Genomic DNA, 14,467 nt, shown 5'->3' on the forward strand with positions numbered 1-14,467 from the left:
ATATATATATATATATATATATATATATATATATATATATATATATAATGTGTGTGTATATATATATATATACGTGTGTATATGTATATATATATATATGTATATATATATATATATGTGTATATATATATATAAATAAGAGAAATACTTGAATTTCAGTGTTCATTTATTTACACATATACACACACATAACACTCATCTACTCATTGTTGAGTTAAGGGTTGAATTGTCCATCCTTGTTCTATTCTCTGTCACTATTTTTCTAACCATGCTGAACACCCTCTCTGATGATGCATTCTGCTTCGTCTCCTTGTTGTATGCGCAGTTGTGCACTGCACTCTCTAAAAGCCCTAGATGTTAATGTCACATATGCATGTACAGTAGATGGCAGTATTGTCCTGTTTAAGAGTGTCACAACATTGCTGTTTACAAGACGAACTGCTTTACGGTAGACGAAAACGTGACTGCTGTTGTTGTGTGTTGTTGCCGCGCTGGGAGGATGTTAATGAAACTGCCTAACAATAAACCCACATAAGAAACCAAGAACTCGCCCTCGATCATTCTACAGTTATAACGTCATTGGGCAGGCACGCTGTTTATATTGTGGGAAAGCGGACGTGAAAACAGGCTGTCGACACGTCACTCAGGTCCGCCTGAATTTCGGGAGATTTTCGGGAGAAAATTTGTCCCGGGAGGTTTTCGGGAGAAGCGCTGAATTTCGGGAGTCTCCCGGAAAATCCGGGAGGGTTGGCAAGTATGGTTGTACTCAATCAAATAAAATAAAAAATTTGCGACTAAGTGGGATTCTTTGTTTGGGCACTCTATTGCACGAAATGATACGCAGGACTTTGTTCATTTGTATGCATAACCGAGACTGTATGCAAAAAACTACATTTTATTTCAAGAAAATACTCAAACCAATAATAGTGTGTACGGCAAAACTGAGGTACCACTGTATGATTTAACGATTTAAAATCAAATCACATAAACACACAAACTGAGTACACGTCAAAATTGCTTTCCAAAGCCAAAGTTCTGAAACTAGACAGATGCTTTTAAACAACTTCCATCACACAATGCTGCAAAACTTTCCAAAAAAAATCAATGTTATCTAAGTTTTCCAAGGTCATCAGCAAATGTCAAGCACCACAAGCAGGGATGCAGCCGATGTCTTGAACTCTTATCTCCGCCTTGCACAACGCAGACCGCAACTGAGTGTGTTTGTGTGCACTCTTTCAGATCCTAATACATGTGGGGTTCCTAACAGAGGAGGCTGGAGATGTTTTCAGCCCAAAGGTGCTTAAAGGAGGTCCCCTTGGAGAGATGGTCCAGTGGGCCGACATTCTCACTGCGCTCCATGTTCTTGGACACAACCTCAAGATCTCCATGTCTGTCAAAGAGCTCCAGAAGTAAGTTGCTGCTGTGTTATTGTTTCAGCAGGTAATAATGCACAGTAATAGTTTCCCAATTGATCAATCAATCAAAGTCAACTTTGTGGTGGTAAATCGAACCGAGCAAAATTTGCATCTGTGCAAATTAAATGGTGGTACACAAACTGATCCAGGATTTTGGCTCACCTCCTATAAACCGACTTTAAATGACCATATAAGGTGGCATATTTTTTTCCTCGAATAAAGTTATTTTTTTCGGGTTTGAGAGATTTCTAAAATCAAAACATCAGGTGGGGCCAAACAACTACCAGTCACCCACATACAGTACAGGCCAAAAGTTTGGACACACCTTCTCCTCATTCAATGCGTGTTCTTTATTTCTTCGACTATTTACATTGTAGATTGTCACTGAAGGCATCAAAACTATGAATGAACACATGTGGAGTTATGTACTTAACAAAAAAAGGTGAAATAACTGAAAACATGTCTTATATTCTAGTTTCTTCAAAAGAGCCACCATTTGCTCTGATTACGGCTTTGCACACTCTTGGCATTCTCTTGATGAGCTTCAAGCACACCTGTGAAGTGAAAACCTTTTCAGGTGACTACCTCAAGAACAGGGGTCACCAACGCGGTGCCCGCGGGCACCAGGTCCCCCGTAAGGACCAGATGAGTCGCCCGCTGGCCTGTTCTAAAAATAGCTCAAATAGCACATACCAGTGAGCTGCCTCTATTTTTAAAATGTTTATTTTTTTACTAGCAAGCTGGTCTCGCTTTGCTCGACATTTTTAATTCTAAGAGAAACAAAACTCAAATAGAATTTGAAAATCCAAGAAAATATTTTAAAGACTTGGTCTTCACTTGTTTAAATAAGTTCATTTATTTTTTTTACTTTGCTTCTTATAACTTTCAGAAAGACAATTTTAGAGAAAATGTACAACCTTAAAAATGATTTTAGGATTTGTAAACACACATACCTTTGTACCTTTTAAATTCCTTCCTCTTCTTTCCTGACAATTTAAATCAATGTTCAAGTAAATTTTTTTTTTTTATTGTAAAGAATAATAAATACATTTTAATTGAATCCTTCATTTTAGCTTCTGTTTTTTTTTTTTGTTTTTTTTTTTTACTTATTATGATTAAAATTCAAAAAAAAAATTCTGGCAAATCTAGAAAATCTGTAGAATCAAATTTGAATCTTATTTCAAAGTCTTTTGAATTTCTTTTAAAATTTTTGTTCTGGAAAATCTAGAAGAAATAATGATTTGTCTTTGTTAGAAAGATAGCTTGGTCCAATTTGTTATATATTCTAACAAAGTGCAAATTGGATTTTAACCTATTTAAAACATGTCATCAAAATTCTGAAATGAATCTTAATCAGGAAAAATTACTAATGATGTTCCATAAATTTATTTTTTTTTTTTTTAAAAAGATTTGAATTAGCTAGTTTTTCTCTTCTTTTTTTCGGTTGAATTTTGAATTTTAAAGAGTCGAAATTGAAGATAAACTATGTTTCAAAATTTAATTTTCATTTTTTTCGTGTTTTCTCCTCTTTTAAACCGTTCAATTAAGTGTTTTTTTTCATCATTTATTCTCTACAAAAAACCTTCCGTAAAAGGAAAAAAATTTGAGAGTTGACGTTTGTATTTTACATGAGTTATTATTTGTACAAACATGGTGCAAAGTAATTCATGATTAGTTAAAAAATGTTAGTGGCTAGCTCGTTAAAATGGGATATTGTGATTTCACAAGACTGTCTTAGAAGTGATCATTTGAAAATGTTCAATTTGAAAAATGTGCACTTAGAGAAAATATAAAAATAGAGTGTTGCATATTGAAATGTATCTTTCTATATATATTTATTGTGAGAAATCATTAAGATGATCAGTGTTTCCACAAAGATAAATATCATTAATTATTAATAATAACATAAAGTTAAAGGTAAATTGAGCAAATTGGCTATTTCTGACAATTTATTTAAATATGTATCAAACTGGTAGCCCTTCGCATTAATCAGTACCCAAGAAGTAGCTCTTGGTTTCAAAGCTCATCGAGAGAATGCCAAGAGTGTGCAAAGCAGTAATCAGAGCAAAGGGGGGCTATCTTGAAGAAACTAAAATATAAAACATGTTTTCAGTTATTTCACCTTTTTTTGTTAAGTACATAACTCCACATGTGTTCATTTATAGTTTTGATGACTTCAGTGACAATCTACGATGTAAATAGTCATGAAAAAAAAGAAAGCTCATTGTATGAGAAGGTGTGTCCAAACTTTTGGCCTGTACTGTACACCAGTGACCAGGGTCCTCGTGTATTCATGAAGCTTGCGTACACACGAAAATCTAGCGGACAACCTTTTTCACGGCGAAGATGAGATCTATCAAGACTGACGTTTACATACTTCATAGCTGACGTACGAACATTTCTACAGGTTGTGGATACTTCAGCAACACAGAGGTGGTCGTTCGGGCTTTGCCAATTGGATTTCAATAACATAAACAAGATTGAGGCAATGACACAATTCACTTTTTTGCCAATTAAAGTTAAAAGTTAAAGTTAAAGGGGAACATTATCACCAGACCTATGTAAGCGTCAATATATACCTTGATGTTGCAGAAAAAAGACCATATATTTTTTTAACCGATTTCCGAACTCTAAATGGGTGAATTTTGGCGAATTAAACGCCTTTCTAATATTCGCTCTCGGAGCGATGACGTCACAACGTGGCGTCACATCGGGAAGCAATCCACCATTTTCTCAAACACCGAGTCAATTCAGCTCTGTTATTTTCCGTTTTTTCGACTGTTTTCCGTACCTTGGAGACATCATGCCTCGTCGGTGTGTTGTCGGAGGGTGTAACAACACGAACAGGGACGGATTCAAGTTGCACCAGTGGCCCAAAGATGCGAAAGTGGCAAGAAATTGGACGTTTGTTCCACACACTTTACCGACGAAAGCTATGCTACGACAGAGATGGCAAGAATGTGTGGATATCCTGCGACACTCAAAGCAGATGCATTTCCAACGATAAAGTCAAAGAAATCTGCCGCCAGACCCCCATTGAATCTGCCGGAGTGTGTGAGCAATTCAGGGACAAAAGACCTCGGTAGCACGGCAAGCAATGGCGGCAGTTTGTTCCCGCAGACGAGCGAGCTAAACCCCCTATCGGCCCTAGCTTCCCTGGCCTGCTGACATCAACTCCAAAACTGGACAGATCAGCTTTCAGGAAAAGAGCGCGGATGAGGGTATATCTACAGAATATATTAATTGATGAAAATTGGGCTGTCTGCACTCTCAAAGTGCATGTTGTTGCCAAATGTATTTCATATGCTGTAAACCTAGTTCATATTTGTTAGTTTCCTTTAATGCCAAACAAACACATACCAATCGTTGGTTAGAAGGCGATCGCCGAATTCGTCCTCTGGCTGTCGTGTCGTTTTCGTCGGTTTCGCTTGCATACGGTTCAAACCAATATGGCTCAATAGCTTCAGTTTCTTCTTCAATTTTGTTTTCGCTACCTGCCTCCACACTACAACCATCCGTTTCAAAACATTCGTAATCTGTTGAATCGCTTAAGCCGCTGAAATCCGAGTCTGAATCCGAGCTAATGTCGCTATACCTTCCTGTTCTACCCGCCATGTTTGTTTGTGTTGGCTTCACTATGTGACGTCACAGGAAAATGGACGGGTATTTATAACGATGGTTAAAATCAGGCACTTTGAAGCTTTTTTTAGGGATATTGCGTGATGGGTAAAATTTTGAAAAAAACTTCGAAAAATATAATAAGCCACTGGGAAGTGATTTTTAATGGTTTTAACCCTTCTGAAATTGTGATAATGTTCCCCTTTAAAGTACCACTGATAGTCACACACACTAGGTGGGGTGAAATTACTCTCTGCATGTGACCCATCCCTTTGTTCCACCCCCTGGGAGGTGAGGGGAATAATTTTTGGTGATTTAACCCCCAATTCCAACCCTTGATGCTGAGTGCCAAGCAGGGAGGTAATGGCTCCCATTTTTATAGTCTTTGGTATTAGATTAGATTTTAGATTTAGATTTATTGGTCCCCTTGGGGAAATTCATTGTCACTGCTGTACATTTAAACACTAGACATTACACATCACACACAAAAAAATAACAAAAAGACATCATACAAGACTAACACACGTTTACAGGCTTGTCAGACGGGTCGGCCGGGCCTGCTGTTAAGGGCGGCTATAACTGCAGGGATAAGGCTTTTCCTGAGGCGGGCCCTCCGGAATTTGATAGTTCTGTACCTGCGCCCTGATGGTAGTGGGATGATGTATTGGTGTAGTGGGTGAGTGATATCCTGGACTATTGTTTTTGCCAGTCGGGTGATGGACCTGTGGTTTAAGTCTGAAATGTTGGGTGTGGGAAGGCCGATGATTTTAGCTGCTATGTTTGTAATGCGTGTGAGTTTGGTCCGGTTGGTTACAGAAAGCATGGTGAAAAAACATGTGGAACAGTACAGAAGGATGGGTTGAACAATGCTTTGGTAAAGTAATAACAGGAGATGAGGTGCAACGTATACTCCTTTAAGTTTTCGGATGGCTGACAGTCTTTGTTGACTTCTTTTTTGAATGTCCGTGGTGTGCTGATCAAAGGTGAGTTTATTGTCCAAGGTTACGCCCAGGTATTTAAAAGTGTCAACTGTTTTAACTGTTTGTGTGTTTATGATGATGTATGACTCGGCCGGGGGTTTGAACTCACGACCTACCGATCTCAGGGCACTCTAACCACAAGGCCACTGAGCAGGCTTGAATTAATTAATTAATGCTTCCTATTCAAATTTGTGAGGACATCAATTCATTTCAATCCAATCTGATGGAGCTTGCAAAGAGGAATGGGCGAAACTGCCCAAAGATAGGTGTGCCAAGCTTGTGGCATTGTATTCAAAAAAGACTTGAGGTTGTAATTGCTGCCAAAAGTGCATGCATCAACAAAGTATTGAGCAAAAGCTGTGAATACTTATGTAAATCCATCCATTCATCCATTTTCTACCGCTTGTCCCTTACGGGGTCGCGGGTGGTGCCGGAGCCTATCTCAGCTGCATTCGGGCGGAAGGCGGGGTACACCCTGGACAAGTCGCCACTTCATCACAGGGCCAACACAGATAGACAGACAACATTCACACTCACATTCACACACTAGGGTCAATGTGTGGGATAAATTTGCAACATTTTTGAAAAAAACACCTTTTACATTGTCATTATGGGGTATTGTGTGTCGAATTTTGAGGACAAAATGAATCCGTTTTGGAATTAGGCTGTAACATAACAAAATGTGGAAACAGCGAAGCGCTGTGAACATTTTCCGGATGCACTGCAAACCTACCAGGCATCGATTAGTACCCTTGTGTTGATTTATTTGTCGCTCTATCGATCCCCATCGATATCGTTCGCAGCGTCTTGTCAGTGCGATGCTGTCAGCCTGCGTCTTTTGTTTCCCCTGCGTCAGCATGCCGACATGTTTCTGCTGACATTTACAGCTCTTGTGCCAACACACACACACACACACACACACACACACACACACACACACACACACACACACACACACACACACACACACAGGCGCGAAAACACAAACTGGGAAGGTTGACGGATGGATGTAAATATAGCTTGTTGGTGAAATCCCTGTAGCTTGCTTTGCATGCCTATTCAAAATCTACTTTCCAGCCCTAAAATTCATCAATCATCCAGCTTGTGGAGATCCTCGTGTCCTGTTGATGGATGACGGATGTGTAATGGTACAGTTCTGAATTGTAATTCTGAGCAGGCACAAGGGGATGATTCACACCATGGATTGACATCTTTTTTTTTTTTTTTTTTCCCAGCCTCGCCGTGTCCAATAGTCTTTGTCTTTCTACCACTATTGATTCTTGCAATGGCACTGGTATTAAGTTAAGATGAATATGATGGTGTCTGCGGTGACCACACCGTTGTGTACCATTCACCCTGTGCACTGCCGTGTGTGAAGCCTTACAAATTACAGAGGAAGCGCGGCAATTGCTGGCAACCGTTGCTTTTCTCTCTGCGGACACAGGCAGCAGAGTTTCGAAAGATGACAATGATGGCATCCACAGGCTGACTTCAATTGTCACATTTGAGATGGACGGTTGACACACGTTTTTTGTGTGCATGCTGTGGTGATTGGGGATTTTCTCAAGCTGTCGACCCGACTCCGCAAAATGCGCTCGTATTCATCTAAGATGGATCATCTTGATATATTGGACAATGCTGTTGAAGGAATGTAGATTTTGTGGGTAGAACCTTGCACCGTGTAGATACAATTGATGATGAAGAGAGCAAATTGCATGTGTGTGCGTGTGTTTTTTTGTTTTTGTTTTGTCCTGTCCAGATTCTCAGCATACTTGCCAACCCTCCCGGATTTTCCGGGAGACTCCCGAAATTCAGCGCCTCTCCCAAAAACCTCCCGGGACAAATTTTCTCCCGAAAATCACCCGAAATTCAGGCGGAGCTGGAGTCCACGCCCCCTCCAGCTACATGCGGACCTGAGTGACGTGTCGACAGCTTGTTTTCACGTCCGCTTTCCCACAATATAAACAGCGTGCCTGCCCAATCACATTATAACTGTAGAATGATCGAGGGCGAGTTCTTGGTTTCTTATGTGGGTTTATTGTTAGGCAGTTTCATTAACGTCCTCCCAGCGCGGCAACAACACACAACAGCAGCAGTCACGTTTTCGTCTACCGTAAAGCAGTTGGTCTGCCGTAAACAGCAATGTTGAGGCACTCTTAAACAGGACAATACTGCCATCTACTGTACATGCATATGTGACAATAACATCTAGGGCTTTTAGAGAGTGCAGTGCACAACTGCGCACACAACAAGGAGACGAAGCAGAATGCATCATCAGAGAGGGTGTTCAGCATGGTTAGAAAAATAGTGACAGAGAATAGAACAAGGATGGACAATTCAACCCTTAACTCAACAATGAGTAGATGAGTGTTATGTGTGTGTATATGTGTAAATAAATGAACACTGAAATTCAAGTATTTCTCTTTATCTATATATATATATATATATATATATATATATATATATATATATATAGCTAGCTAGAATTCACTGAAAGTCAAGTATTTCTTATATATACTTGGTGAATTCTAGCTGTAAATATACTCCTCCCCTCTTAACCACGCCCCCAACCACACAACCCCCCCGATCACGCCCCCCCACTTCCCGAAATCGGAGGTCTCAAGGTTGGCAAGTATGCTTCTCAGGCAAATCATATAGTTGATGTAGATGCCCATATCGGCTGTTCAGATTTACTTTACAAAAGAGTAGTGTAGGATACTTCTCTTGTTGCCTTATTTGTATTTGACTTTATTAAATGTATTTATATTATCATTTGGTGCAGCCGGGCCGGAGCAGGAGGGGATAGAAAGAGGAAAAAAAGGAAGACAGATGGGGAAATTGTGGGGACAAGAGGGGGATTAGACCGAGAAACAAAAACAACAGCAGCAAACACAACAATAACAACAACAACACCAACAACAATAGATCAACATCAGCAAATAGGATATGTACAAATATGATGGTAAAAGTGATAGCAAAGAAGCAGTTAGCGAAATAAATAATACAAAAATGACAATTAACATTATTACACTACAAATGGAGCAATACAAATACCAATAGAAATAGCACTATTGGTAATGAACAATACCAATAATTTACCTCTATTATCAACAATACAATTGTTCAAATGCAACAATACATATATGTAATGATAACTAGAGATTCAAAATAATGCAGAAGAGTGTAGGGGAAGAAAGAGAAGCAACCTATATTAACTTTGTAGATTGTTATAGTAAGAATAGGTTAAGCTTTGACAGTGTGCCATGCGCTTGTATTTTTGCGTCATCCTTCACTTTAAGCGAATGCACCACCGACCTGACAAGTCTGAATGAGATGATACAGTATTATACAATTCAATACAATTACAAGTAAAAGCAAATAATTATAACTACACAATACAGAAAAAAATAAAAGCATCAATAAGAAAACAAGCAAACAATTTACAGTCACAGAATAATAATTACCATATAAATATAACTACACAATATAAAACCAAACAAATCATCAACGAGCAAGCTAATTTAAAGACTCAGATAAAATATTACTTTCTTTTTAAAAACCTTTGCAAACAGTTAAAATGATGTACAAAGCAAACTATAACCTGCTACCCAAGAATGTACAACAATTCTTCTCAACAAAAGAGGAGAAATACAACCTTAGAGGAAAATCTAATTTAAAACATCTGTATGCATGTACCACACTTAAAACCTTTAGCATATCTGTATGTGGAATTAAACTATGGAATGGATTAAGCAAATAAATCAAACAAAGCACCAATATGATTCAGTTTAAGAGACTGTTCAAACTACAAGTGTTTATAAAGTACACAGAACAAGAATTATGATGAACATCTTGAACCCTTTTTTTTTTTTTTTTTTTGAGATTATGATTATTTATGTATTTAATGTGTTTGCTTTCTATGGTATAGTATGTGTTTATTATTTATGTATTTACTGTTCTGTTACAGAGAACAAGGAAATAGGATAAAATTGCTTCTTCCTACTCCTTTTCGGACGTGCTGTAACGAAACAACTGGAAATATGTGGCGCATTATATTGTATCGTATGCATGATCCAAATAAACTGAAACTGACTGACTGACTCACAGGAACGATGCAAAAATACAACCTTACCGACAAGAATGGGCAAGCTACTTGGAAAATGTAATAAGCTAAGCTACAAGTTACTCTCGATTGAATGTAGCTAAGCCACAGAGGAAGCTATCCCCGGAGAATTGTAGCAAGCTACACGGCAAAAATTGCTTGCTACATCAAAGCTACATTTAAAAGCATTTCTATCTATGTGCCCACATGTATAATATCAATGTTGCAGTATTTAGTGCTTCCATTTGGAGTCTACTGACAGAAAAGCTATATTGTCAAAAATATTTGGCCATCCATCCAAATGATCAAAAAAACAGGTGTCCTAATCACTTGGCCCGGCCACAGGTGTATAAAATCAAGCACTTAGGCATGGAGACTGTTTCTACAAACATTTGTGAGAGAATGGGCCACTCTCAGGAGCTCAGTCATTTCCAACGTGGAACTGTCATAGGATGCCACCTGTGCAACAAATCCAGTCGTGAAACTAAATATTCCAAAGTCAACTGTCGGCTTTATTATAAGAAAAGTGAAGAGTTTGGGAACAACAGCAACTCAGCCAAGAAGTGGTTCGGCCACATAAACTGACAGAGAGAGGTCAGCGGATGCTGAAGCCCCCTAGAGGGGGGGGTTACCCACATATGCGGTCCTCTCCAAGGTTTCTCATAGTCATTCACATCGACGTCCCACTGGGGTGAGTTTTTCCTTGCCCTTATGTGGGCTCTGTACCGAGGATGTCGTTGTGGCTTGTACAGCCCTTTGAGACACTTGTGATTTAGGGCTATATAAATAAACATTGATTGATTGATTGATTGAAGCTCATAGAGCAAAGACTTTCTGCACAGTCAGTTGCTACAGAGCTCCAAACTTCATGTGACCGTCCAATTAGCCCACGTACAGTACGCAGAGAGCTTCATGGAATTAGTTTTCATGGCCGAGCAGCTGCATCTAAGCCATACATCACCAAGTCCAATGCGAAGCGTGGGATGCAGTGGTGTAAAGCTCGTCTCCACTGGACTCTAGAGCAGTGGAGACGCTTTATCTGGAGTGATGAACCACGCTTTTCCATCTGGGAATCTGATGGACGGGAGAACGGTACATTTTGGACTGCATTATGCAGAGTGTGAAATTTGGTGGATGGGTTGTTTTTCAGGAGTTGGGCTTGGCTCCTTAGTTCCAGTGAAAGGAACTGTTGGCGTTTTGGACCAGTTGTTCCTCCCAGGGAATTCAAGTCACAAGTCGCTCCCAAGCTCTTTACGACACTTAAAGCTGAGTAGAAAAACCACCAGAGACAGAATAGGTATTTTGTAATATATTTGCAAAGCTTTGCATATATACATTGAGACCAGTCCAGCATAGAACATTCAATTGCGTCGCCAAGATGGTCTGCCCCCCTGAAAACCCTCTCCCCTCTTAAGTCCCTGGCAGTCATGTCTCTCTAGCCAAAACAAATGCTTATTATCTCTCTCTCTAACATTCCTCACTTCAAGGTTAAGCACACAGTTTTGCAGACAACCAAAAGACCACATTTGGAAGAAAAACACTAGCTGTTTTGTAATATGAAAATTAAATGAAAAGAAGTAACACTTAAATTCGGATATATGTAAATATCTGCCTCCGACAGAACTTTGAATGCTCCAGGACACCAAAACATTTTGGACGATTCCATTAAGGCTGAAACGACGCGTCGACGTAGTCGACGTCATCGATTACGTATATACGTCGACGCCGTTTTTGTGCGTCGACGCGTCTCATACCGTATTTCCTTGAATAGCCGCCTGGACGCTAATTAATTTAAAACCTCCTCTCACTCCTGCGCTTACCAAAAGGCGTGGGGTAAATTTAGGCCTGCGCTTATAAATTTGAGTGATGTAAGGATACCATCATGAAAAGCACATTTAATAAAAAAAACGTTATTATGGTCTTGCCTTTACTTATGAGTCCATGCGCAGCTGCTTCTGATCAAAAGCATCGATAACTTGTTTATAGAAGTCTTCCTTATCTTTCTTCAGTTTTAAAAGTCTCCCTGTCTCGATGGAGATATTCCTTTAAGTATTACCTCCTGCTTCGATTGAAAGTCCAGTTTAGAAAACTGTTTTATTTTAGATATGTAATCCTCCAAGTTAAAAGTGCAAGCAAACGATCGCTGCTCACTCTTGTGGCTTGTTGTCTTCTTCTGCAGCACCGGTCTTCTGCAGTACCGGTAGTCGCAAGAAGGATCACTAGCGCCCTCTACCACCAGGAGGCGGGAGGCATTTAATGACTCATATTTGACACACACAGCTACGGTATATTAATAAAACATAGCTGCTTACTGTTCTTTTTAGCATATTCAATAGCTTGGACCTTAAATCCTACTGAATAGCTCTTAATCTTCTTCCCTTTATGCCATTTCAAATTATTGAAATCAGCCTCCTCCATTTTGAAAATGATGACAGGTAAAGTGTCACTCATGACGTGACGAGTTTGACCCGGCGGAAGTTCGAGACATATGCTAATTATATTGCGAAACGAGTTTGACCCGGCGAAAATTCCAGACATGCGCTAATAAAATTAATATTTTGCAAAACGAGTTTGATCCGGCATTAATCCTGAGCCGGCGGTAAGGCCAAGCATGCGCTAATTATTTTGCGAAACGAGTTTGACCCGGCAGTAATTCGAGGCATGCGAATACCAATTCAAGGAAATACGCACTTTTTTTGTATTGGATGTTTTATCTTTTTTTTTTTGTACATTTTAAACCAAAATAAGCAATACTTTTACTTTTGAAATGCTTATACTATTGCAGAATATTAAGATTTGCACTGTATGTTTATTTTATATTTGCACATTAAAAAGCAAATAAGCTACTTTTAATTTTGCTAAATGTTAAAAGTTTTAAATGTTTACATTGTTACAGAATATGTGGCCATCCTTTTTTTTTTGTAAATAAAAGCCATGCCTTTTGAAAAAACTGGCCTACATTTATTTTTTCATCTTCATTTTAAATTAAAAAAAATAATCGGTAAAAGGAAAAATAATCTATAGATTAATCGAAAAAATAATCTATAGATTAACAGATTAATCGAAGAAATAATCTATAGATTAATCGATAGAAAAATAATCGTTAGCTGCAGCCTTAGATTCCATGCTCCCAACCTTGTGGGGACAGTTTGGAGCGGGCCCCTTCCTCTTCCAACATGATTGTGCACCAGTGCACAAAGCAAGGTCCATAAAGACATGGATGACAGAGTCTGGTGTGGATGAACTTGACTGGCCTGCACAGAGTCCTGACCTGAACCCGATAGAACACCTTTGGGATGAATTAGAACGGAGACTGAGAGCCAGGCCTTCTCCACCAACATCAGTGTGTGACCTCACCAATGCGCTTTTGGAAGAATGGTCGAAAATTTCTATAAACACACTCCGCAACCTTGTGGACAGCCTTCCCAGAAGTGTTGAAGCTGTAATAGCTGCAAAAGGTGGACCGACATCATATTGAACCCTATGGGTAAGGAATGGGATGGCACTTCAAGTTCATATGTGAGTCAAGGCAGGTGGCCAAATACTTTTGGCAATATAGTGTATAAGTTTGAACGATATGCTACTTTGTATTTAAAATGGCAACAGCGCAGGATGCATGCGCATGTACGAGCCAGTCTTCCCCACAACAAGAAGATTGAGAAAAAGAAGCAACTTAGTGACTACAACTTCCGACAACAATGGCGGACTTGCGCAAAACACTACGGGTAAACCTTTACCATATATAGAGATATCCACTGACATCACATGTTGGAAAAACATCACGTTGTGCGAATTCCAAACGGCTTGTTTGGAGGAAGTAGAAAAACGCAGGGTAGTTTTATAAACCGCCCCAATGCCTCCATGGTTTGGTTTAACATTTTTGGGGACTTATCCCAGACCCAAATAAATAAAAACAGGTACCAGTAGGTAAGAAAATAATAGGTCCCCCTATCGTGTTATTTAAATCTCTCACTGTGTTCGAGTAGTTGGTAATTATCACACTTCTCAGTCTGTTATTGTGAGATGCGGGGAAAATGTGCACATGAGCAAATATGCATAGGTAACGTAGAACAGTGCTGAATTAGCTTCCTCTGTGTACAAATGTGCAAATAACGCAGCTTTGTGTCAGACATCCGCTGATATCCTTTGTCGTGCAATTTGGATCATCCTTCATTATGCACCACTTCCACTATTACTGGCGTGGACATTACAGAAGCAAAGTTTGCGTCTTCACCTTTTTCTGCCGAGTGTGCGTTTCTCACAACGTGCGCTCACTGAGAGTTGCTTAATGGGAATGGAGCCGGTGCAAATGAGATTTCAAAGGCACCTGAGATGGATTAGTGTGAGAGTGA

The 14,467-nt window shown here is 39.4% G+C and overlaps 1 protein-coding gene across 1 annotated transcript in view; it reads left to right on the forward strand.

Moving 5' to 3' along the window:
* The window catches only part of LOC133621686 (alpha-1,6-mannosylglycoprotein 6-beta-N-acetylglucosaminyltransferase B-like), a 334,072-nt gene that overhangs the window by 215,802 nt on the left and 103,803 nt on the right, over positions 1-14,467 (forward strand). Inside the window, exon 8 of the mRNA XM_061983949.1 lies at positions 1,240-1,409. Coding sequence (XP_061839933.1) covers positions 1,240-1,409 — 170 coding nt within the window. The remainder of the gene's footprint in view (positions 1-1,239; positions 1,410-14,467) is intronic.

Source organism: Nerophis lumbriciformis, linkage group LG25 (assembly GCF_033978685.3).
Source record: "Nerophis lumbriciformis linkage group LG25, RoL_Nlum_v2.1, whole genome shotgun sequence".
NCBI lineage: Eukaryota > Metazoa > Chordata > Actinopteri > Syngnathiformes > Syngnathidae > Nerophis > Nerophis lumbriciformis.